General features: G+C 42.5%; 1 protein-coding gene across 1 annotated transcript; it reads right to left on the reverse strand.

The window, feature by feature from the left end:
* Positions 1-657: 657 nt before the first annotated feature.
* LOC120041558 (metalloproteinase inhibitor 2-like) lies at positions 658-23,607 on the reverse strand. The gene is made up of 5 exons (XM_038986438.1): positions 23,223-23,607; positions 4,162-4,262; positions 3,947-4,055; positions 3,164-3,288; positions 658-2,985 (listed from the first exon to the last, which is right to left on the reverse strand). The coding sequence occupies exons 1-5, from the start codon at positions 23,350-23,352 to the stop codon at positions 2,788-2,790; spliced, it is 663 nt and encodes a 220-aa protein (XP_038842366.1). The 5' UTR covers positions 23,353-23,607; the 3' UTR covers positions 658-2,787.
* Between the last annotated feature and the right edge of the window lie 2,998 nt (positions 23,608-26,605).

Raw genomic sequence — 26,605 nt, forward strand, 5'->3', positions numbered from 1 at the left:
TGAAACATATGGCTGATTGTTCTATCTGTGGTAACATGCTGGAAATCCAGAGGATTTCATTGATTGATATAATTGAAAACCCAGTGCTTGGCTGTTATGTAACAACATGAATGATGGCATATTATTATGGCATGTCTGGCACACCACAAGACATAAGCCTTCCTTGTTTTCTCTATTTCTGGTTTATCATTTCGCAATAAATGTATCATACCCCCCAATTTAAACAAAATGAATATAAGAATATGAATCACTTATTGTGCATGTCCAATCTCAAATATGAGATGTCCTCAATTAAGAATGTGCACTTTTGAATCTAACATAGCCTTGAACTGTCACATAAACATTAATGGACCTCTACCATTTTCAATGACCCCTACACTAAAGTTTATTCCATCCCGTGATTTTGACTGCTTTTCTTCATGTGGAATGTAGTAATAATTGTACATTTCCAGTGTATTCCAGAGGGCACTCTGTAATCAAATACAGTCAACACGGGCAGGCACATAGATCTGTCAGCAGGAGGAGCCATTGTACCACCATAAAAATTCAGCATGACTAACAACTCAAATATGGACATAATTATAATAATGGGTGAAATATTGTGTCATATAAATTGTGCTGCACAATTGCTGAACAAGTAAATAAACACATCAGATGTATATCTAAACTTTTATTTGTATCATTTGTCCATTGTCTGAAGATACCATACAGTTCGAATGATACAAGGAGTCATATGCATGCAAAAAATTGTGTTGCTTCTCTACACACCAGTCTCATGTGGATCTAGCACGAGTTGTCCATTTTCCTTCTACTTTTCTGCTAGTATTACATAAAGAGACACTTACTAATACAGAATTGATACCATGTACATTACAGGAGAATTTAATATTTTTTACGTGGATATACAAGTTTTGAGTTATATGATACAGTATCCCTGTCCTGTAGGCAAATGATTGATCAGTTATTATAGCAGTACAACATTGTGTTCAGTTTTCACTGAAGTAATACAACAGTAATGGTAGATGAACCTCTTGTAGAGGACGGGTCATGATGAAGCAGAAAACAGGTAACCAACAAGCTACTCTGACAGGCTGGGTTCAAACCCAGGTGTCCAATGCACCACAAGACTATGTTAGCCCGCTAAGCTAAAACCTTGGCAATAGCTTGGGGAGCTAATGCAAGTCTTCAGTGGAGATTATGGCATGCTACAATATGGATCTGTTTTGTGAAGTAAATACGTGTACTGTAAAGTGAACAGAAAACTGCACAAAACATATTCCCTTTACCCCAATCACAATTCGAGAATATTCACACACAAAAAAAGTTTGTGTTTTCTACAAAGAACACATGTAATTTGCAAAAAGGCATAACGAATCTCCCAATTTCTCGAATGAAATATGTTCTTACACAGAGGCATTACACCGAGGCATTACACCAAGAGACATACAAAACAACCAAAGCAAAATATTATAATTATACCAGAACTAAACAAATATAAAATACGTACATAACAAACAAATGGAAGATTCAATGACTTTGTTTTCAGACTGTACTGTGTGGCATGTGCAGTGTAGTTATATAAACATAGCACTGTGTGAACCAAAGCAGCCAGGTTTACAGTCTCCGTTGCAGAGAAATCAACAAAGGGTTTTGTCCATAGTAAGACCTCAGATAAGCCAGTTAATATTATAATACGAATGATGAAGCAGTTGTAGTTATACGACACAGTGCCTTCAGACAGTGGCACCTTTTTTTTTTTTTGACCACTCCTGTCTAGTACATTAAAATTAACAGAATATTTATCCCACCGAAGAATATACACCAAGAATAATATTATCAGACTTAAAGCAAGGAAGAAATAATCTGAGCAGTGGAGGCTGGTGGGAGGCTGGTGGGAAGACGGGCTCATTGTAATGGCTGGAATGGAATAAATGGAACGGTATCAAACCAGACGTTTGACTCGTTCAATTTATTCAATACCAGCTATTATAATGAGCCCATCCTCCTATAGCTCCTCCCACTAGCCTCCACTGAATCTGAGTCATGTTTAATTTGGTCAATGACATTACAAAACTGAAGCCCTGGTTTCGACCCAAACTACTTCAGGGCTACGTTCCGTAGGCAAGTGTTGAATGTTGTAGGCAAAGGTTGAATGTTGCAGATAGAAATGCCATGAATAGAGCTTACATGATTCCTTCCTTTATGTCAGAGAAACATGTTTGTTCTTCATGTATATAACATACGATCTGAACGTTCTACAATATTGTGCCCAGCTGAATATGCCCCAGGCTTTAGGAATGGTATTTTTCAGGAATAATGTTCTATTTAGAAACACGACCACATTGGCCAACAACACTTTGATATCACCCTTTTGGGTTTCAATAACACCTTTGGTTCCAGTTTAAAAGCGAGCGACAAATGAACGGCACAAGATCAATTAATACTTGAAGTTCTATATTTGATTTGTAGTTTATTTTTATTGCACTTGTACAAGAAGTGACCAGTAAGCGCTTTTAGAGAGGTGGGGGGTCAGAAAGTGCCATTTTCTCCAGATTGTTGCTCTCTTGCACACTGACTATTTCCTGCAACCTGTCACCTGACCTCTCTATGTGACATCACAACTGGACAAGTCAATATGGGTCTTGTAATTCATTTTTATTAACTACTTTACTGATTCACTTAATCATAATTATTTGGATTTGTAGCTTTGTGTACTTTTATTTTCTCCATGTATTAATTGCAGACATCTTTAGTCACTCTGAACAGTGAGTGGAAGGCCTGTAGAGTTTAGGGGTCTTCAATATCCAGAAACTCCTTCTTGGGTGGTGCTATCCCCCTGTACCAGGCACAGGACCCATCGCTCCTATTGATACAGGCAAAGTGTTGGGCCTGGGGACCGCTGTGGCTCTTTTCCATCACCCAGTCCGTCCACAGACACTCCTCTGGGGCGCTGATCGTACAGGGGATGGAAGTGCAGCGGATGATCTGTGGATCGGAGCAGAAAGAGAGAAAGACCAAGATCACCGACTGATCATTACCCCAATTCTCTAGCGCTTGCCAATGTGACCAGAGTACTCCTTTTAAGAAAATGTGCTGTGTAAATATTGAACAAAACTGGTGTACTGTAATATTCCTATAATTCTCATCAAACACACACACACACCTTGCACTTGCAGCCACTCTCATAGCGTTGAGTCAAACTCTTCTTTTGTGTGGCACTCATGGCCTCCCAAGCCTCAATAAAGTCACACAGTGTTACATGCATGGTTCCATCAGTCTCCAGCTTGCCTGCAGACAGAGAGGAGATAGTGAGTCTATGTCCCATAGAGAAAACATACTGATACAGACAGGAACACTGGAACTCTTCGAGTGGGTAACACTTTATAATAATTTGAATAAGCATTCATAAACTATATACATAAATACTTCAAATCAATTAGTATTTCAATATTTATAAACATTTATAAGAATTATAAAATGGTTAATTCATAAGCATGTATAACATTTGTCATGATTCATTTAGAAATCTGCAGTTCAAACAATAACAAAGCAGACTCCCCGTCCCTGGTTTGGTAAAAAGCTGAGGGATGGGGCTGAAGAAACGTAACCACTCAAATTCATAGACAGAGCTATGGATGCAAACACTGACCATGTGATTAAAATGAAAACAAGCTTGTATTTTGGGGTCTGATAGGGTACAACAGTTGAACTAAGGACATTACTAATTTACAAGCTATATTCTTCAAGAATCAATGGGTATACATCATTAATTTTTAAAAAGTTATTATAAATTGAAAACCTGAAGTTGTACCAAAAATGTATTGTTCTAAAGCACTTGTTTTCTCATACAGCATGCAGTCAGTGGGATGGTCATAATGCTGTAAGCATTTCTTGGCAGTTGAACCAGTGTTGGCAATAGATCTTGGTAACATAGTGAGAACCGCACCTGTGAAGAGATACTCCTTGTTGCCGTTGGTTTCCAGAGTAACGCCACAAACGGCTGAGGAGGGTGCAGTGAAGATGGCGTCGATATCCCGGTCAGGACCTTTGAACATCTATCCAATCACAAGGAGAGGAAGAGAAGGATCTATCAAACATGTCCATATGCAGGTCTGAACTTCACTGATTGCAGAAACCACTTAATAAAAAGGCTGATCATACCTTGATCTGTTTGATGTCGTACTTGATCCTCTTGATGGTGTTACCATAGACGTCATTACCAGCCTCAACCACTTTCTTTCCAACCACCTTTGCCCTGATCACTAGAAGAGCGAAAGAGAGGGAGACATGGTTTAACTCTACTGAAATAATCTATTTCCGTTTTACTGGTCAGTCAGACACTGACGGTTTATGGATGTTATGGGATTAAGAGAACAACAGTAAAATGCTTTATAGACCCACGTTTTTACCGTCTGTTCAGACTGTGCATAAGTGTAGACTGTCTGGGTGTAACATTTTGGCTAGGTTTGCTCCAAAACAGATGAAAGTCCATTTTCCCTCCTGGTCCTAGATTCCTCGCTCTGGTCGTTTGTTTCTCCTTTAATTCAACACGCCTGGTTTAACTATGCTGCCCTGCCTTTTAATTCAACACGCCTGGTTTAACTATGCTGCCCTGCCTTTTAATTCAACACGCCTGGTTTAACTATGGTGCCCTGTCTTTAATTCAACATGCCTGGTTTAACTATGCTGCCCTGTCTTTAATTCAACACGCCTGGTTTAACTATGCTGCCCTGTCTTTAATTCAACACGCCTGGTTTAACTATGCTGCCCTGTCTTTAATTCAACACGCCTGGTTTAACTAATCTGCCCTGTCTTTAATTCAACATGCCTGGTTTACCTTTGCTGCCCTGTCTTTAATTCAACACGCCTGGTTTAACTATGCTGCCCTGTCTTTAATTCAACACGCCTGGTTTAACTATGCTGCCCTGTCTTTAATTCAACACGCCTGGTTTAACTATGCTGCCCTGCCTTTAATTCAACACGCCTGGTTTAACTATGCTGCCCTGTCTGGTCTGCAGATGTTCAGGTGCCAACCAGGTGCTGGTAGGAAGACTGAGGCACATGAGCGTTTCATCAGCTGTAATCTGAGAGAGGAATGTGCCTGCCTGGCCTGCTCTGAGGAAGCTAGTCAGCAATCTTTTGGAAAATTTAACCAGAATGCACACATGCGCACAGGAAATCAGTCACACACTAGACATTGTCACACACTGTCGGACCCAGGCCCCTCCTCCCGGTAGAAGGTGCTGACAGCGACACAAACCAGCCTCTCTTTTCTTCTTTCTCCTCATTTCAGTCTGATTCAGGAGATTTTTAAAGGATTTGTTGTTGGACAAGGAAGGAAGAAATAGGCAGAAAGGTTGGAGTGGAAAAACATGGTCCTTGCCAAACAGATGAACTTCCTCTGTAACGATGTTAAGTTCCCTCTATTCCACAGCTGTCTATCATCATTAGGACCAGTACACCACATAGATGTACTTGTTGCTTCATCACTGGAATTAAGGTTTGTTTTGCAGCCATCCTGAACTAATGAAACTACAGTAGAAAAGGTTTTTACTAAGAGCTGTACCAGCTACTTAAAGGGGACATTACACTCCATTGTCAGAATTGATCAGAGGTTTACAGACCTCAAGATGGCTCCACATCCCCTGCCATCGGTTGTGCAGAGCCAACTATGCCTCAACCAAAAATGAATTGAAAAGATAAGCACCACAAATACGGAAATTATATGGTGCTCATCTTTTCCATTCATTAGGGATTGCGGCATGTAGCTGTATCTACACAATACATAGCCTGGGATGTGTATTTATGGATCTACACAATACATAGCCTGGGATGTGTATTTATGGATCTACACAATACATAGCCTGGGATGTGTATTTATGGATCTACACAATACATAGCCTGGGATGTGTATTTATGGATCTACAGAATATATAGCCTGGGATGTGGACTTTCCTCAACACAAGATCACTTTTGAGATAAAAATAAATACATTTGACAAACTTTGACTTTAGTGTGTAATATGAACATCTCTTCTATTGGTTTTTAAAACCATAATTGTACCACTGCCTGCAAACAAAGGGCAGTGTGGAAAACGCTGCTATGAATGAAAGATGAGGTTCACCTCAGTGCAGTCCAGCCCTAGCTGCCTTCAGCTGTGAATCAGACTGGAGACTAATGTCAAACAGATGTTTACTTTGAGTTCAGTCGTCCAATTTCCCAAGGTGGCGACCGCAGGTACGGCTAAGCCCAGTCTTTTAGGGAATTTATACTTTGTCTAAGAAGTATGAAGCATGTGCCTTAATTGGATTACAATACGGACCGAGAATAACATTTCCTTTTAAGGTTTTACAGAGTCAAACTGTTGACAGGGAGAACGGAGAGGGAGGGACAAAAGAGAACGAGAGAGAGAGAATACTAGGAGATAGGATGTGAGAGTGATGGAGGAATGTAGAATATCTCCAGGCAGGGAAACAGAGTTAAGGAGTGGCAGGAATAGCTGTCATGCTGCAGTTGTGGAATCATCCTCATCACCATTTCATGTGTTTAGAAAGAGACAGGACAGCAATACCAATACCATATGCTAGCAGTGATATTCAGAGCGAGAGAGGAGAGACATGGCGAGAGAGAGACAGGGCAAGAGAGAGACAGGACAGCAATACCAATACCATATGCTAGCAGTGATAGAGAGAGAGAGGAGAGACAGGGCGAGAGAGAGACAGGGCGAGAGAGAGACAGGGCGAGAGAGAGACAGGACAGCAATACCAATACCATATGCTAGCAGTGATATTCAGAGAGAGAGAGGAGAGACAGGGCGAGAGAGAGACAGGGCGAGAGAGAAACCGGGGAAGAGAGAAACCGGGGAAGAGAGAGACAGGGGAAGAGAGAGACAGGGGAAGAGAGAGACAGGGGAAGAGAGAGACAGGGGAAGAGAGAGAGAGAGCGCGAGAGAGAGACGTCAACAGGATCGACAGAGGGAGAAGAGTCAACTAAGATCAAGTTCATAGCCAGGAAAAAGCACTAAACTAAGGCTGCATGGTTTGCTGTGTGCATCAGAACAGCTCCGAGAGGGCAGCCCTTGCAGTCATACAGACTCTAACCACAGGGCACACACTGTTTAAATCAACGTGGTTTCCTCGTCCTTTCAATGAAATTACATTGAACCAACGTGGAATAGAGATTGAATTGACGTCTGGGCCCAGTGGGTAAGGTCTACACACAGTCTCACTATAGTCTACACACAGTGGTGGAAAAAGTACCAAATTGTCATAATTGAGTATAAGTAAAGATAACTTAAAAGAAAATGACTCAAGTAAAAGTGAAAGTCGCTAAGTAAAACACTACTTGAGTAAAAAGTACATTATTGTCTTTAGGAATGTAGTGAAATACAAGTAAAAGTAGTCAAAAATATAAATAGTAAAGTACAGACAACAAAGAAAACTACATAAGTATTACTTTAAAGTATTTTTACTTATGTACTTTACACAACTGTCTGCACACAGTCTCACTATAGTCTACAAACAGTCTCAGACGGAAGCACAGAGCACCTTTTCTCTGAGGCCACACACACACACACGACACCAAACATGCCCAGGGAACCCCACAGTTCTGCACTGAGTGATCCTTGCAGAATGATCGACTCACGCACACACACTCCCTCTTTCCCTCTGTGTTCCACACTCTGCCATTCTGAAACACACAGTTGCTAGTGTTACAGCCCCATGGACAACCAGTGTAGGGAAACCCTCCTGCTCCTCCAGGTCCATGGGGATTGGTGGTCATCCCCTTGACCGGAGTGTGCAGAAAGAATCCTCACTGGCTGAGCAGGAATCAGACACCGGACACTTTTCCCTCCTATGGTAAAGTAAGTCAGGTGGAATGTTCCAAAGGCACCAAGCAAGGATATATTGACTGACTGGACTGTGGAGTGACACAGTTGTGCTGCCTCACTTGGATTGATGGACAATGCTGTCGGTCTGAAATGTACTGTGAAACTAGTCTGCTCTTGGAAATGAGAGCTGGGTTCTGTGTACATGGCTAATACAGTACTCTCCTCATGTAATATCATTTTGTCAATTTGGTATTTCCTTTTGAAAATACACTAACATGATTGGATTGTGACATGTAATCTCCCTCTCCATTGAACCTGAGCAGATCATGAGTCCTACCATTTCCAAATTCCAACTCCTAACACCATCCGATTTTCCAATCACCAAACCTACAAAGAATTAACTGAGAAAGTCCAGAAACAAAGTAATACATTTAATCTTCCTCAGGTTTAAATCCAAAAGGTTTAACCTCTAGCTGCCACATTTATGTCTAACAGCGGGGATAAAAATGCACCTCCTGTCTGAATGACCGGATGGTTACCAGTAGCCATCCATCAGATTCATTACACTATAGAGCTGCTGGAACAGTGGGGCTGCTATTGGAAGTCTCACAGTGGTTTTATGTGTCCCTTGGGGCCATTTGAGGCTGTATTTGGTTGACACACTACATCAGTGTAATTGGATGGGAGATGTGATGCATGTTACGCAGTCTGCTCTCATTGGCCCTGTGCCTTAACAACAGTGTGCACTGTGTAGTCAAACACCATGCTCTGCCTGGCCCCCAAGGTGAGCAGAAATGAGGTACCACCGTGCTGGAAAGGGGGGGGGGGGGGGGGGGGGTACAGGCAGCACAGTATGGATGGACACTGAAAAGGGCACTCAAAAAATATGACTTAAACAAGGCATTGATAAAGCCTGTTGACAAGATGTTCAAAGAGGGTAGATTTACCAGGAAGTGGCTCATCATAAACCAACTCCTTCTTGTTCACTCTGACTGCCCCCCCTAAACTGAATTAAAGGGTAACACTTTACAATAAGGTTACAGGTTTATAAAGGATTTATAATCAAATTAATTGTTGACAGTCAATTAAACATTTTACAAGTCATTAAAAAGTTAGAACTCATTGATTAAAATTGTGAGACAATCATTCAAAAAAAGGAACACAAAGGGAGCACTCAATTACGGCTCTGGAAAAATCTGACATTTGTTTTAAGATTCCAGGTACCCATTCAGTCTTACATTGTAAAACAGCATTTCCCAAAAACTTTCAATTTCAAGTTCATTTCTAATCTATGGGAAGGCTAAATGACTCATCCTAGTAACTTTCTCAGACTACTACGCAACTCCACCGTGCAGAGGTGAAACCTGGGAGAGTCCACTGAATGATGATTATGACTAACATGGAGTGTGTGGTGTGTGTCCAATTCTAACCAGAGTTGCACACCAGTTGATTTGCGCTCGGTCTCAAGATAAAATCATTGTAGGAAATGACAATGTTAACTGGAAACAGTTGACCATAGATAAAACCATAGATAAAATCATTGTAGGAAATGACAATGTTACCTGAAAACAGTTGACCATAGATAAAATCATTATAGGAAATGACAATGTTTACTGGAAACAAGATGGCCAAAGGCTGTGAAAAAGACAAGAAGAATTATCTGGCAGGCTGGCACAAGATCAGGAGTGGTTGTGGAACAGAGTGTACGTTCTAATTGTCCTCTTTCACAAACAACAGACTATTTGGGATAGTTGCTTGGTCATAAGCAAACATTTTATAACAATATGCAGATGGGAAAAATGTCCATGCTTGTCATTTAATTGTAGAGGAGGAGAAGGGTTCTGGTTCAGCCAGTGGCCGACAATTCCTGCCCTCTATTCCTGCCCTCTAAAGACTAACAAGACAGGCACTGGAGTGGGATCCACAGGGTTGGACATCGAGGAAGACATTGAGAAGAACCAATGAAGAAGGGATGAAGAGGGTAGGAACTAGGATTCACCTGGAATGAAGTTAAGAAAACTGCTCTGAACTGGGTTTGCTGGAGATACACTGTTGAGGCTCTTTGCTCCACTAGGGGCTAAAATGATTAAGTAAAATCAAAAGAAAGACAGTAAATTACCATTTAGCAGATGCTTTGATCCAATCTAATCCTTATTCCATATACAGTATACCATTTAGCAGATGCTTTTATTCAATCTAATCCTCATTCCATATACAGTATACCATTTAGCATACGCTTTTATCCAATCTAATCCTCATTCCATATACAGTATACCATTTAGCAGATGCTTTTATCCAATCTAATCCTCATTCCATATACAGTATACCATTTAGCAGATGCTTTTATCCAATCTAATCCTCATTCCATATACAGTATACCATTTAGCAGATGCTTTTATCCAATCTAATCCTCATTCCATATACAGTATACCATTTAGCAGATGCTTTTATCCAATCTAATCCTCATTCCATATACAGTATACCATTTAGCAGATGCTTTTATCCAATCTAATCCTCATTCCATATACAGTATACCATTTAGCAGATGCTTTTATCCAATCTAATCCTCCTTCCATATACAGTACCATTTAGCAGATGCTTTTATCCAATCTAATCCTCATTCCATATACAGTATACCATTTAGCAGACGATTTAATCCAATCTAATCCTCATTTCATATACAGTACCATTTAGCAGATGCTTTTATCCAAAGCGACTCAGTCATGTCCCCATACGTAATATTATTTATTACGTATGGGTGGTTCTGATAATCGAACCCACTATCCTGATGTTGCAATCGCTATGCTCTACCAACTGAGCTTGCTCCCTCCGCAGCAATGCCAAATTCATCAATCCACTCAAACCAAACAATTAGCTCTCACGTCAAGTGTTCCCCATTGTGTCCCTCAATCATTTTGGAGAATCTACTAGGAATTAAATCTAATGGTTGTCCATAAACTCAACAGGAACTGTCCTCAGGGAACTGTGTGTTGCATGTCATCCCACCTCTTCACTAACTGAAACAGCAATCTGGTTTATGGTACATTTCTCTGAAACGTCAAGTATAGCTGCTCATGTTGTAGTGCTGCCAAAGACCCTCAACCGTCCTGTCTTACCATACTACACAGGACAGACTGTACCAGTACTCAACCGTCCTGTCTTACCATACTGCACAGTACAGACTGTACTAGTACTCAACCGTCCTGTCTTACCATACTGCACAGGACAGACTGCATCTGTCCTCAACCGTCCTGTCTTACCATACTGCACAGGACAGACTGTACCAGTCCTCAACCGTCCTGTCTTACCATACTGCACAGTACAGACTGTACCAGTCCTCAACCGTCCTGTCTTACCATACTGCACAGTACAGACTGTACCAGTCCTCAACCATCCTGTCTTACCATACTGCACAGTACAGACTGTACCAGTCCTCAACCGTCCTGTCTTACCATACTGCACAGGACAGACTGCATCAGTCCTCAACCGTCCTGTCTTACCATACTGCACAGGACAGACTGCATCAGTCCTCAACCGTCCTGTCTTACCATACTGCACAGGACAGACTGTACCAGTCCTCAACCGTCCTGTCTTACCATACTGCACAGTACAGACTGCATCAGTCCTCAACCGTCCTGTCTTACCATACTGCACAGGACAGACTACATCAGTCCTCAACCGTCCTGTCTTACCATACTGCACAGTACAGACTGCATTAGTCCTCAACCGTTCTGTCTTACCATACTGCACAGTACAGACTATCAATCCTCAACCGTCCTGTCTTACCATACTGCACAGTACAGACTGCATCAGTCCTCAACCATCCTGTTTTACCATACTACACAGTACAGACTGTACCAGTCCTCAACCGTCCTGTCTTACCATACTGCACAGGACAGACTGCATCAGTACTCAACCATCCTGTCTTACCATACTACACAGGACAGACTGCATCAGTACTCAACCATCCTGTCTTACCATACTACACAGGACAGACTACATCAGTACTCAACCATCCTGTCTTACCATACTACACAGGACAGACTACATCAGTACTCAACTGTCCTGTCGTACCATACTACACAGGACAGACTGCATCAGTACTCAACTGTCCTGTCTTACCATACTACACAGGACAGACTACATCAGTACTCAACTGTCCTGTCTTACCATACTACACAGGACAGACTACATCAGTACTCAACTGTCCTGTCTTACCATACTACACAGGACAGACTGCATCAGTACTCAACCATCCTGTCTTACCATACTACACAGTACAGATGCATCCATCCTCAACCGTCCTGTCGTACCATACCGCACAGGACAGACTGTACAAGTGCTTGAAATAAAATGAAAAAGGTGCCGGCCTGCTTTAATTTCACAATGCCGGTATTCATGTTTTACAGCGACTAACCTAGAGGTGTCGATACTCAAGCAGTTAAATTCTGGTAAAGTGCTGGTAAGCCTGATGAACACTGTTAAATTCTGGTAAAGTGCTGGTAAGCCTGATGAACACTGTTAAATTCTGGTAAAGTGCTGGTAAGCCTGATGAACACAGTTAAATTCTGGTAAAGTGCTGGTAAGCCTGATGAACACAGTTAAATACTGGTAAAGTGCTGGTAAGCCTGATGAACACAGTTCAATTCTGGTAAAGTGCTGGTAAGCCTGATGAACACAGTTAAATTCTGTTAAAGTGCTGGTAAGCCTGATGAACACAGTTAAATACTGGTAAAGTGCTGGTAAGCCTGATGAACACAGTTAAATTCTGTTAAAGTGCTGGTAAGCCTGATGAACAATGGCCCAATTCAAGCACTCGTCTGTGTTAGCTATCCACTCAAGACTTCAAAAGCATGGAAATATCATCTCACTTAGTAGAATGAACAACCGTTAGCCAACCTATCCGCGTGATAAACAAACAGCCCAGCCAAACCCTGAGTACATAAGGAGCTGTTGTGATCTCAAAGCTGGCGCAGATTTTGCTTTGGACAGAAAAGGATGTGGTTTTAATGGTATCGTCTGTTGACACAGCTTGCAGCAGGGCCTGTCTTCAGAGCAGAAACCAGTCAGCCTACTTTTTCCAGATTCCATTTGCATTCCTTTTCCCCAAATCTCTCCATAGGTACACACCCCTCCAACTAGAAGCAATACGGGGCAGCGGACTGCTTGGTCAAATGCATGACTGGCATAACATCTGACCGTCGAGCGGCATTGAAGGGCTCCGTAACCGGTCAGCCCTGACGGGAGGATTTCAATTGATGTGGATGGAAATGGATTTGCTTCTGTTCAATCCCTTCTCATGATTGAATAAACTGTCTGGAGATGCCAATTAGAAGAAGACTTCCAGTATATTCAGTACATGGCGTTGTTATCGCAGTATTCCACAAGGAGCGAAGAGGATATCAAGTTCATATGTTTCAGTACATGGAGTTGTTATCGCAGTAGTCCACAAGGAGCGAAGAGGATATCAAGTTCATATGTTTCAGTACATGGAGTTGTTATCGCAGTAGTCCACAAGGAGCGAAGAGGATATCAAGTTCATATGTTTCAGTACATGGAGTTGTTATCGCAGTAGTCCACAAGGAGCGAAGAGGATATCAAGTTCATATGTTTCAGTACATGGCGTTGTTATCGCAGTAGTCCACAAGGAGCGAAGAGGATATCAAGTTCATATGTTTCAGTACATGGCGTTGTTATCGCAGTAGTCCACAAGGAGCGAAGAGGATATCAAGTTCATATGTTTCAGTACATGGAGTTGTTATCGCAGTAGTCCACAAGGAGCGAAGAGGATATCAAGTTCATATGTTTCAGTACATGGTGTTGTTATCGCAGTAGTCCACAAGGAGCGAAGAGGATATCAAGTTCATATGTTTCAGTACATGGTGTTGTTATCGCAGTAGTCCACAAGGAGCGAAGAGGATATCAAGTTCATATGTTTCAGTACATGGTGTTGTTATCGCAGTAGTCCACAAGGAGCGAAGAGGATATCAAGTTCATATGTTTCAGTACATGGAGTTGTTATCGCAGTAGTCCACAAGGAGCGAAGAGGATATCAAGTTCATATGTTTCAGTACATGGAGTTGTTATCGCAGTAGTCCACAAGGAGCGAAGAGGATATCAAGTTCATATGTTTCAGTACATGGAGTTGTTATCGCAGTAGTCCACAAGGAGCGAAGAGGATATCAAGTTTATATGTTTCAGTACATGGAGTTGTTATCGCAGTAGTCCACAAGGAGCGAAGAGGATATCAAGTTCATATGTTTCAGTACATGTCAGACAGACAATGAAATACTCCACTCCTGGAATTGACTGTACACCTCTGCCTAAAGACAAAAGAAGGAACCAAGTGGCCTTGGTGGTCTAGCTTGATGTGCTACCACCTACAGAACATACACCTACCAGTGTCAGCATGGGTTCAAATGTCACCTGCTGCCTGTGACATTAGTGATGGGCGGGGTCGATACAGTTACATATCGGGATACTATTTTTTTATGATATATTGTATCGTTTTGACTATATCGCAATATTATTTTTGCGCTAGTTGGCTGTACTTGCACCAAAACACCAGTGTTTTCAGCACTTTAATTTCCATGACTGATTTCTCTTGTCCCTCTGCAGAAGACAAATGGTGAGCAATATTTTTGGAGCATCAAAACACAATAAAATCACAGTATCGAATTGCAATACATAAAGAATTGTGAAAATCGCAAAACATATCGGATCGACACCTAAGTATGGTGATAATATTGTATCACGAGGTCCCTGGCAATTCCCAGCCCTGTACGACACACTCGCTTCCCGTCTTTCGTACTCTCTGTCCTCTGTCCAGTACAAAATACTGAAGCTCCTTTAAAGAAAGTGACCGAAGGCGCCGTCCCTCCTCTTGCCTGCCACCCCACCAACCTACAATGGACCACACGAAAACTAGGTTGACAGTGTCATTCGTGCCAGTCACCTTTGCTGAGAGGGCAGGAGGTCCCAAATTGAACCTCTTGCGTTAAGAAATGCGATGTGTCCTGAAAATAGGGACCAGCACCAAACTAGTACACCAGGCCTAATGAGGTCACCTCTAAAGCAGGCCAAGGATTTATTTCATCAGAATGGTTTGTGTATAAAAATACGCCTTCAACATAGCTTAGCCCGTTAATGGCATTGGGAAAATTACAAAGAATATTGTCTGATTTTCAGTGGTGAAAATCGACCAAGGAATTGACAGAGAGTAAAAATCCTTCCAGAGGTTATGGGTTTACACAGCTGTATTTTAAAAGGCAGTGTGTGGCAGGGACTTTCCCAACAGGTTCAGATGCTTGGTCAGGCTCTTCATTGACCCTCTATTTCCTCATTTCCATCAGACGGGATGACAATGTCATTGCAACGTGACCACGTTGCCAACTTCAAGGCATCGTTGTGCAATAGAAAAACAAACAGTGTCCAGTGTTCACATACTAGAAACCGTTGACAGTAAAATAACCCATTCTGACCATGGTTTGTGCATTTCACAGCATAGTTGGGGTCAATTCCGTTTCAATCCAGTCAATTCAGGAAGTAAACTAAAAGCCCTAATCTTCCTCAAATTGGAATTTCAGTTTACTTTCTGAATTGACTGAATGGAAATTGGATTGACTCCAACCCTGATTCACAGCCTTTTAGAGTAAATGAAATTAAAGTGCAATGAAAAGACTGTTCCGCTTTTGACCTTAAACCTAAACCTTATTCTGCTGCACTAATCTCATAAACAGGATTGTGTTTCTACATCAAACGAGCAAAAGGACAACATAGGAATAACGTGGAATCATATTACACAGGTTCTACGCCCCTCGCATGTTTTTTTTATTTTTTAAATGTAACCTTAATTTAACTAGGCAAGTCATTTAAGAACAAATTCTTATTTACAATGACGGCCTACCCTGGCTAAACCCAGACAACGCTGGGCCAATTGTGTGCCGCCCTATGGGACTCCCAATCACGACTGGATGTGATACAGCCTGGATTTGAACCAGAGACTGTAATGATGCCTCTTGCACTGAGATGCAGTGCCTCAGACCGCTAGACATCGCGAGCCCAGGGGCTACAGGGGCTACAGTCCATTACGGATTACAAAGGAAGACCCAGGAGTGATCTGCCCAACTATGCCTCTCTACCAGACTAACTCAACGCATTTAACGCACGCTTCGACAATAACCACACCATGCCATGCGTGAGGCCCCAGAGGACTGGGGGATCTCGCTCTCCGAGGTCGACTTGAATAAGGTCTTTAATCAGCTCCACACTCGCAAGGCAGTGGGATGGTTTTCCAAGGTGCGTTCTCAGAGCATGAGCAGATCAGCAGGCAGGCATATTCACTAATTTTCAACCTCCCCATTCCTGTTCCATCATTCCTGTTCTATCATTCCTGTTCCATCATTCCTGTTCTATCATTCCTGTTCTATCATTCCTGTTCTATCATTCCTGTTCTATCATTCCTGTTCCATCATTCCTGTTCCATCATTCCTGTTCCATCATTCCTGTTCCATCATTCCTGTTCTATCATTCCTGTTCCATCATTCCTGTTCCATCATTCCTGTTCCATCATTCCTGTTCCATCATTCCTGTTCCATCATTCCTGTTCTATCATTCCTGTTCCATCATTCCTGTTCATCAAGTGCTTTAACAGGCTGGTTATGGCACACATCAACTCCATCATCTAATCATCAAGTGCTTTAACAGGCTGGTTATGGCACACATCAACTCCATCATCCCAGACCAACTCCAATACGCATACCGCCCCCCAACAAAGTCATAAACGATACAATCTCATTTGCACTGCACACTGCCCTCACCCACCTAGACAAGAGGAATACATACTGTACCAGTCAAAAGTTTGGACACATCTACTCATTCAAGGGTTTCTTTATTTTTACTATTTTCTACATTGTAGAATAAGAGTGAAGACATCAAAACTATGAAATAACACATATGGAATCATGTAGTAACCAAAAAAAGTGTTAAACAAATCAAAATATATTTAATATTTGAGATACTTCAAAGTAGCCACCCTTTGCCTTGATGACAGCTTTGCACACTCTTGACATAATAATAGAAAATAGTACAAATAAAGAAAAATCCTTGAATGAGTAGATGTGTCCAAACTTTTGATTGGTACTGTATGTGAGAATGCTGTTCATTGACTACCACCATTGCCGTCACCAAGCTTAGGACTCTGGGACTGAACAACTGGATCCTGGACTTCCTGATGGTTCGAACCCAGGTAATGAGGGTAGGCAACATCACCTCCGTTACCCTGACCCTCAACACAGTAGCCCCACAGGGGTGTGTGCTTAGTCCTCTCTTGTACTCTCTGTTCACCCACGATTGCGTGGCCGTGTCCGACTCCAACACCCTCATCAAGTTTGCTGACAAGCCGACGGTGGTAGGCCTGACCACCGGCGACGATGAGACAACCTACAAGGAGAAGGTCAGTGACCTTGGCGGTGTGGTGCCAGGACAACAGCCTTTTCCTCAACATCAGTAAGACCAAGGAGCTGATTGTGGACTACTGGAAACAGGGGGGCGAGCACGCCCCCATCCACATCGACGGGGCTGCAGTGGAGGGGGTCAAGAACTTCAAGTTCCTCAATGTCCAAATCACTAAGAACTTAAAATGGTCCACACATGCGCACAGTCATGAAGAAGGAGTGACAGGGCCTCTTCCCCCTCAGGAGGTTGAAAAAGTTTGGTATGGGCCCTCAAATCCTCAAAACATTATCCAGCGGCACCATTGAGAGCATCTTGACTGGCTGCATGGTATGGCACAGGACTCTACAAACTCACTCACACCAACACACACATAACATGCACACATATTTATACAGACTGCACACACACACACACACACACACACACTTAATTTATGCTGTTGCTACTCTGTTTATGATACATCCTGATGCCTAGTCACCTGACCCCTATACATATCTACCTCTATCGCTCCAGTATCCCTGCACATTGGACATACATCCTGATGCCTAGTCACCTGACCCCTATACATATCTACCTCTATCGCTCCAGTATCCCTGCACATTGGACATATGGTATTGGAACGGACTCTGTATATACTGTACTGCAGCTTCTTACTTTCTCATGTTCATCTTATTTCTTGTGTGTTTTTGTTCTACCTTATGTTATTTTTAGTCCTACATTGATACTGAATACTGCATTGTTGGGTTTAGAAAGGCATTTCACTGTCCTTGTGCACATGCTATTAAAATGTGAAACTCTACGAGCTCTGGTGCCATTGCAACCTATAGCAGAGAAACTGTGGAATAGGTAACCTGCTGTATATATATACACACCACAGGCTGAGCCAGCTAACAACCATGAAGAAAGTCCCTAAAGAAAACTGTATTTAAACATCAAGACAAGCCGGTCAGTGTTTAGAGATTCTCGTTAGCATAAGTTAGTTATGTAAAAACAAGTAACCCAAACAGGCAGTGGCCTGTACCTGGTCAAACCAGAAGAGAAAGAGGCCCAGATACAGATCCTCGTCGGGGGAAACCAAAGGTTTGGACTAATGCGACTAAATCAAATACAATTTTATTGGTCACATACACATGTTTAGCAGATGTTATTGTGGGTGTACTGAAAGGTTTGTGTTCCTAGCTCCAACAGTGTAGTAATATCTAACAATTCACAACAATACACACAAATCTAAAGGTAAAAGAAATATTAGGATGAGCAATGTCGGAGTGGAAGTGATTAAAATACAGTAGAACTAGTGGGATTCCCTGGTTCTTTAAAGTACATATACAGTCATTAGCCTTCAGGCCAGACGTGGATGCTGTAGTACATGCTTAGAAAAAGAAAAGTGCTATCTAGAACCTAAAAGGGTTCTTCGGCTGTCCCCATAGGAGAACCCTTTGAAGAACCCCTTTTGGTTCCAGGTAGAACCCTTTCCACAGAGAGTTTTACATGGAACCCAAAAGGGTTCAACCTGGAACAAAAAAGGGTTCTCCTATGGGGACAACCGAAGACACATTTTGGAATCCTTTTCTCTAAGAGGGTACTGGGTCGTGTTCACAAGTCATGAAACTGAAGAAAACTTTCTGAAACGGGGAGGTAGGCCTACTACCTAAACTTGTCAAATAAGAAACACTCATTTTCTTTTTCCATTGCACAACGTTTCGCCAAGGTGGCCTAATGAACGTGAGCGACCCTGCCTGGATCTCACACCAAAGCCCATGTTTCCCAGATTCCATTTGCCACACAGGCTAGCAGTAGTAACTATACAGTAGTAATAGTGGCTGCAGTAGAAGGCATATATCATCTGTAGTTGTTGTTCTGGTGGTTTTGGCTTGACCAGGGTAGAACCCATCCAGGGTTCTAGATTTCTTAATTCCACTCTTTTACCTTTAGATCTGTGTGTATTGTTGTGAATTGTCAGATATTACTGCACTGTTGGAGCTGGGAACACAAGCATCTCGCTACACCCACAATGACATCTGCTAAACATGTGTATGCGACCAATAACATGTGATGTGATAGAGAAGAAGGTCCCAGAATAACAGTTCTCAGTCACAACACAGTGGATGTGCTACTCGACTCCCAGCATCTTGCCTGTTCATGGTACACTTTGATTACCAACACAAGGATCTGGCCAGAGAACCACCCATAGTAGAGCTCACAACAAACAGTATTTACCCACAATGCAGTACACAAGCTTTTTTTATTTGTATCTGCCTGTATGGATGTTAACATAACAGCACAACAGCAATGACAGCACCTTTGAAGGGACAGATTATTTTAAATGGATACATTTCAATCATATTTTGACCTTGTCAAATCCACTCTGAGCCAGGCATAGGTCAGTCACATTCCACAGAATTAACAACGATCCTGTGTATATTTCACAAGGACATGAAGGAAGAAGACGCTGGAATATTCTTAGTTGGTTGTGTTTGAGAATATCTCCCTTCATGTGACCCCAAGGTGATTTAAATGATCTGGAGAAGAACATGAGTCTGTCTGGTACAGTAGCTGCTGCTATATGACTACTCTATAGAGGGTACAGTGTCTGGTACAGTAGCTGCTGCTATAAGACTACTCTATAGAGGGCACAGTGTCTGGTACAGTAGCTGCTGCTATAAGACTACTCTATAGAGGGTACAGTGTCTGGTACAGTAGCTGCTGCTATAAGACTACTCTATAGAGGGCACAGTGTCTGGTACAGTAGCTGCTGCTATAAGACTACTCTATAGAGGGTACAGTGTCTGGTACAGTAGCTGCTGCTATAAGACTACTCTATAGAGGGTACAGTGTCTGGTACAGTAGCTGCTGCTATAAGACTATTCTATAGAGGGTACAGTGTCTGGTACAGTAGCTGCTGCTATAAGACTACTCTATAGAGGGTACAGTGTCTGGTACAGTAGCTGCTGCTATAAGACTACTCTATAGAGGGCACAGTGTCTGGTACAGTAGCTGCTGCTATAAGACTACTCTATAGAGGGTACAGTGTCTGCTACAGTAGCTGCTGCTATAAGACTACTCTATAGAGGGTACAGTGTCTGGTACAGTAACTGCTGCTATAAGACTACTCTATAGAGGGCACAGTGTCTGGTACAGTGTCTGCTGCTATAAGACTACTCTATAGAGGGTACAGTGTCTGGTACAGTAGCTGCTGCTATAAGACTACTCTATAGAGGGCACAGTGTCTGGTACAGTAGCTGCTGCTATAAGACTACTCTATAGAGGGTACAGTGTCTGGTACAGTAGCTGCTGCTATAAGACTACTCTATAGAGGGTACAGTGTCTGGTACAGTAGCTGCTGCTATAAGACTACTCTATAGAGGGTACAGTGTCTGGTACAGTAGCTGCTGCTATAAGACTACTCTATAGAGGGCACAGTGTCTGCTACAGTAGCTGCTGCTATAAGACTACTCTATAGAGGGCACATTGTCTGGTACAGTAACTGCTGCTATAAGACTACTCTATAGAGGGTACAGTGTCTGGTACAGTAGCTGCTGCTATAAGACTACTCTATAGAGGGTACAGTGTCTGGTACAGTAGCTGCTGCTATAAGACTACTCTATAGAGGGTACAGTGTCTGGTACAGTAGCTGCTGCTATAAGACTACTCTATAGAGGGCACAGTGTCTGGTACAGTAGCTGCTGCTATAAGACTACTCTATAGAGGGTACAGTGTCTGGTACAGTAACTGCTGCTATAAGACTACTCTATAGAGGGTACAGTGTCTGGTACAGTAGCTGCTGCTATAAGACTACTCTATAGAGGGTACAGTGTCTGGTACAGTAGCTGCTGCTATATGACTACTCTATAGAGGGTACAGTGTCTGGTACAGTAGCTGCTGCTATAAGACTACTCTATAGAGGGTACAGTGTCTGGTACAGTAGCTGCTGCTATAAGACTACTCTATAGAGGGTACAGTGTCTGGTACAGTAGCTGCTGCTATAAGACTACTCTATAGAGGGTACAGTGTCTGGTACAGTAGCTGCTGCTATAAGACTACTCTATAGAGGGTACAGTGTCTGGTACAGTAGCTGCTGCTATATGACTACTCTATAGAGGGTACAGTGTCTGGTACAGTAACTGCTGCTATAAGACTACTCTATAGAGGGTACAGTGTCTGGTACAGTAGCTGCTGCTATAAGACTACTCTATAGAGGGTACAGTAGCTGCTGCTATAAGACTACTCTATAGAGGGTACAGTGTCTGGTACAGTAACTGCTGCTATATGACTACTCTATAGAGGGTACAGTGTCTGGTACAGTAGCTGCTGCTATAAGACTACTCTATAGAGGGCACAGTGTCTGGTACAGTAGCTGCTGCTATAAGACTACTCTATAGAGGGTACAGTGTCTGGTACAGTAGCTGCTGCTATAAGACTACTCTATAGAGGGTACAGTGTCTGGTACAGTAGCTGCTGCTATAAGACTACTCTATAGAGGGTACAGTGTCTGGTACAGTAGCTGCTGCTATAAGACTACTCTATAGAGGGTACAGTGTCTGGTACAGTAGCTGCTGCTATATGACTACTCTATAGAGGGTACAGTGTCTGGTACAGTAGCTGCTGCTATAAGACTACTCTATAGAGGGTACAGTGTCTGGTACAGTAGCTGCTGCTATAAGACTACTCTATAGAGGGTACAGTGTCTGGTACAGTAGCTGCTGCTATAAGACTACTCTATAGAGGGTACAGTGTCTGGTACAGTAGCTGCTGCTATAAGACTACTCTATAGAGAGCACAGTGTCTGGTACAGTAGCTGCTGCTATATGACTACTCTATAGAGGGTACAGTGTCTGGTACAGTAACTGCTGCTATATGACTACTCTATAGAGGGCACAGTGTCTGGTACAGTAGCTGCTGCTATAAGACTACTCTATAGAGGGTACAGTGTCTGGTACAGTAGCTGCTGCTATAAGACTACTCTATAGAGGGTACAGTGTCTGGTACAGTAGCTGCTGCTATAAGACTACTCTATAGAGGGTACAGTGTCTGGTACAGTAGCTGCTGCTATAAGACTACTCTATAGAGGGCACAGTGTCTGGTACAGTAGCTGCTGCTATAAGACTACTCTATAGAGGGTACAGTGTCTGGTACAGTAGCTGCTGCTATAAGACTACTCTATAGAGGGGACAGTGTCTGGTACAGTAGCTGCTGCTATAAGACTACTCTAGACCATCAGTGTGACAGAGAGAGGGGGAGAGAGGGGGGGTTGATGGGTTCGCTCTGTAAAATGTAAAGTATGTGAAGTATTGGATAATTTCATGTTGAATTGAACATTTTGAAGCAAAGTGCTGTGTGTGTACGTGTGTGTGGTGTGAGAGAGAAAAAGAGTGGTGTTCATTGGCAGCCTCTATTCCAGCCATCACCATTCCCTCTTGTATTCCCAGTATGTTGCAAATAAAGCAGGCCATCCATCTCAAATAGTGAAACAGATGAACTGTCAAAGATAAGTGATATAACCTACCACTATTATTTGATTTTCATAATAGTCTACACCAAGAAGTCTACACTACAACTGAGTGCCTTGGGCTACATGTAGGAAAATATTAATTTTACATTTTGGTGTATATCATTTAGCTTTTGGACAAATAACCATTAATCTGAAGGCATACTTTAGGCCTATAGCAAAATAGAACACTTGGTGTAGAAAACCCATCCAGCTATCCAGGAACAGGGTTTGACAACATTTTACTGTTGCCTACTTAATTATGTAAATAATTGTGAGAAAACGTAAATATAGGCCTAATGATCATGGCATGAAAATTATACAAAGTTACAACGACCACAGACAATTCTGCATGATGCGCAAAAAAATGTGTGGTAGCCAATCTTGATACAGTGTAGTAGCATATCTATCAACATGTGAAGAGAAACAAATGTTGTCAAAATGTCTTACCGACGTCTGCATTGCAAAAAGCCTGTTGAGGATGCGCAGGGGAACAACTACAAGCTTCTGCGATGTCTTCGACCCGCCAAAGGAAGAGAACGAACAGAGTAATGAAACAACTGCTTATGGACCAAGTCATTTTGGAAACGAATTATTCTACTGTCGACTCTATGGAAAAATCTATCAATCTATCGCGTGGAGGGAAAATGTTTACCCCACGACAGCTAAAGAACAGAAACGCAAATATATATTCAGTCCCAAGCTTTTCAGGTCGTGAAGTCGATTGTTTCGCCAAATATCACAAAAAGATCGCACTAATGAAAGTGTGACATGTAAACTACACTAGAACATTGCCCTTTCCCTTCTAGACTGTTCCAGACTGACAGACACCTAGCAATGTGTTTTCCTTGCCTTTTATGGAGGGCTGTGAGCTCCTCCCCCAGTCAGGACCAAACCAGTGGCAGGCAGGCTGAGCATTCTATAAAACAGCAGATTCATGTTGAATGAGCTCTAGTAACAACGAGGTTGCTTTTCATCAATAGGCTAGGCTTACATAATGTGTCTAAGAGTCTAGCCTACATTATGTATATCTTTATATGTAGGCTAGGAAGTCTCCGTTTCCATACCTTATGTATCCTCATGACATTATCTAAATATGTGACTTGAGTAAAGGTTGGATGTAGGCCTAGGCTACTCCGAAATAACAAGTCACTAATTCCAAACATGTACTATCTGATGTCTACAACCTTTTAAAATAGCGCCTGCTCTTGTCGTGTGATTTCCTGTAAGCATTTGTCCACAACCGATGGCCTACTTTGCTGTACTTTTTCCCAAGTTCAAATATCTCTCAGTGTGCTTCCACAGCCCTGTGTTGTTACTGTATAGTGAGTGCAATGTGGACCTTGTGTGTCTGGGAGCAATTTCAGTAGCTAACAGGAAACCCAAGACATCACAGCACACAAGGAAATACCAGTACACAGAGAGAAAGAGAGAGAGAGATATTTATGTTTATTTATTTTCCCTTTTGTACTATTTGTACTATTTGCAGATCATTATAAAACTGTACATAGCCATAATATGACATTTGAAATGTGTCAATTCCTTTGAAAATTGTGAGTGTAATGTTTACTGTTCATTTTTTATTGATTATTTCACATTTGTTTACTATCTATAGCACTTGCTTTGGCAATGTAAACATATGTTTCCCATGCCCATAAAGCCCTTTGAATTTAATTTAATTAAGAAATAAAGAGAGAGAGAGAGAGAGACAGAGAGAGAGAGAAAATAGAGGCGTAGGGGGAGGAGGGATGACATCATCCCATTAAACGTAATAGATTCAATCTGGTGGCAATTCCCCTAACGTAAGCTACCCAAACCCCTGCTTCTTTCCCTGCTCCCTGGCTTCCTGCTAAATGAAACATAATGCTATAGGCAGATATATTCAGGCATTTAGCATCCCCCTACTCCCATGCACAAAAATGGCCAGTTCCTTTGTTGGAAAAACTTATTCACCACTGGCTGCTTGTAACAACAGCTCGGGAAGTTGAGGGGACTTGGAGAATTGGGGTTTGTGGCCTCCAGACTGTGTTTTGTGTTTTTTCTCTCTCTCTCTCTCTCTCTCTCTCTCTCTCTCTCTCTCTCTCTCTCTCTCTCTCTCTCTCTCTCTCTCTCTCTCTCTCTCTCTCTCTCTCTCTCTCTCTCTCTCTCTCTCTCTCTCTCTCTCTCTCTCTCTCTCTCTCTCTCTCTCTCTCTCTCTCTCTCTCTCTCTCTCTCTCTCTCTCTCTCTCTCTCTCTCTCTCTCTCTCTCTCTCTCTCTCTCTCTCTCTCTCTCTCTCTCTCTCTCTCTCTCTCTCTCTGACATCATCTTTGGCGTCCGTCCGCTGTTCCTCTGGGTTCTATATTTCCACTCTTTTGCGCATTGAACATTTTTGCTTGGTTGCTTTTCCACAGCTCTGTGCTGCCTGCCGGCTACCCCATGCCCTTATAAAAAAGAGAAAGAGAGAGAGGACAGCTCCCAGCCTCCTAAATGAACTGTCTTCCAGTCAGTTGCCACTACACACTTGCTTCACAGCCTAGTCCCATATATGTTTGTACTGCCTTGCCATTGCCAACTCCTACAGTACACACAGATCTGGGATCAGGCTAAAGGCCTCACCCATGAGATCGAGAATATATGTGGTACTTCAGTAGTTCACTATGAAGCAACAGTTAACATAGAATTTCAGCTTTAGCCACAAATAAATCATCTCTGGTCATGGTCATTAGCACAGGAAAACTATATCAGTGGAAAGATTTCATCTCATATTTTGACCATTGTGATTCATAGTTCATACACTCTGTTTTTGATTTGTTTAAATCTCAGGCATAGTGATTCCTTAAACACACTGAAATAGCAGATTTTTGGAACATCTTGGAAAGTTTGGAAGTCACCTTTCAGTGGGAATGGAAGCTTTTCCCTTCTGTTCTAATCTATTGGAAACTGACTGCTCTCCTTGGTTGCTTTTCACAGAAACGTTTGGTAACCAAAAACGTCAATCCCAACCTACTAAGAACTGAATCATATCACATTTCATTAAGATCTTTGTTTCAAAAGGACATTTCTCATGAGACAACACAGCTCCACCCTGTTCACATCCCATCAAGCACTGGGATGTCATAACCAGCTTTCTCTTATTGCGTTACATCTGCCTATTGACGTCTTTATCATCCTGTTATGGTAAGGGTGGGTTAGACGTTCAAATTACCATTTCCTCTTTTACTGGCCACAAGCTGCTTGGTGGCTGGGTGTAATAGGCCTTTACTTTCACAATCAAAGAATGAGGATCGTGACAGCTTTCCCTGGAGGTGGACAGTGAACCTGACCTTTTGGCAGTGACGACCTTGCATCAAGAAGATGCAGCTGAGTCAGAACGTGCCAAGGATGTTAGGGGGTTGGGGTTGGAGCCCATTTTGCCATGTGAATTGTCTTAAGTCGGCGCAGCCTGCCCCGGGACGTCTCCCTGCTGGCTTGGGAAAAACCTTGGATCTCTCCACCGTTCCCTCTGAGTACCAGGACTTACGGGAGGTTTTCAACTCTGCATGCCTCGGGGGCGACTTTATTCCCTGTCGGGTCCGGCAACGAAAGTGATGGAAGGGTGTTTTGAGGACTCTCTCACTGCAGGGATTATGCGTCCATCTTCCTCCCCCGCCGGCGCTGGGTTCTTCTTTGTGGAGAAGAAGGACAAGACCCTGCGTCCGTGTATTGACTACTGGGGTCTCAATGACATTACGTTTAAAAACCGTTACCCGCTACCACTCATCTCCTCAGTTTTAGAGCCTCTCATCTTCTCCAAGTTGGACCTTCGGAACACCTACAATCTGGTTCGGATACGGGAAGGAGATGAGTGGAAGAC

The sequence above is a fragment of the Salvelinus namaycush genome, chromosome 3 (assembly GCF_016432855.1).
Source record: "Salvelinus namaycush isolate Seneca chromosome 3, SaNama_1.0, whole genome shotgun sequence".
Taxonomy (NCBI): Eukaryota; Metazoa; Chordata; class Actinopteri; order Salmoniformes; family Salmonidae; genus Salvelinus; species Salvelinus namaycush.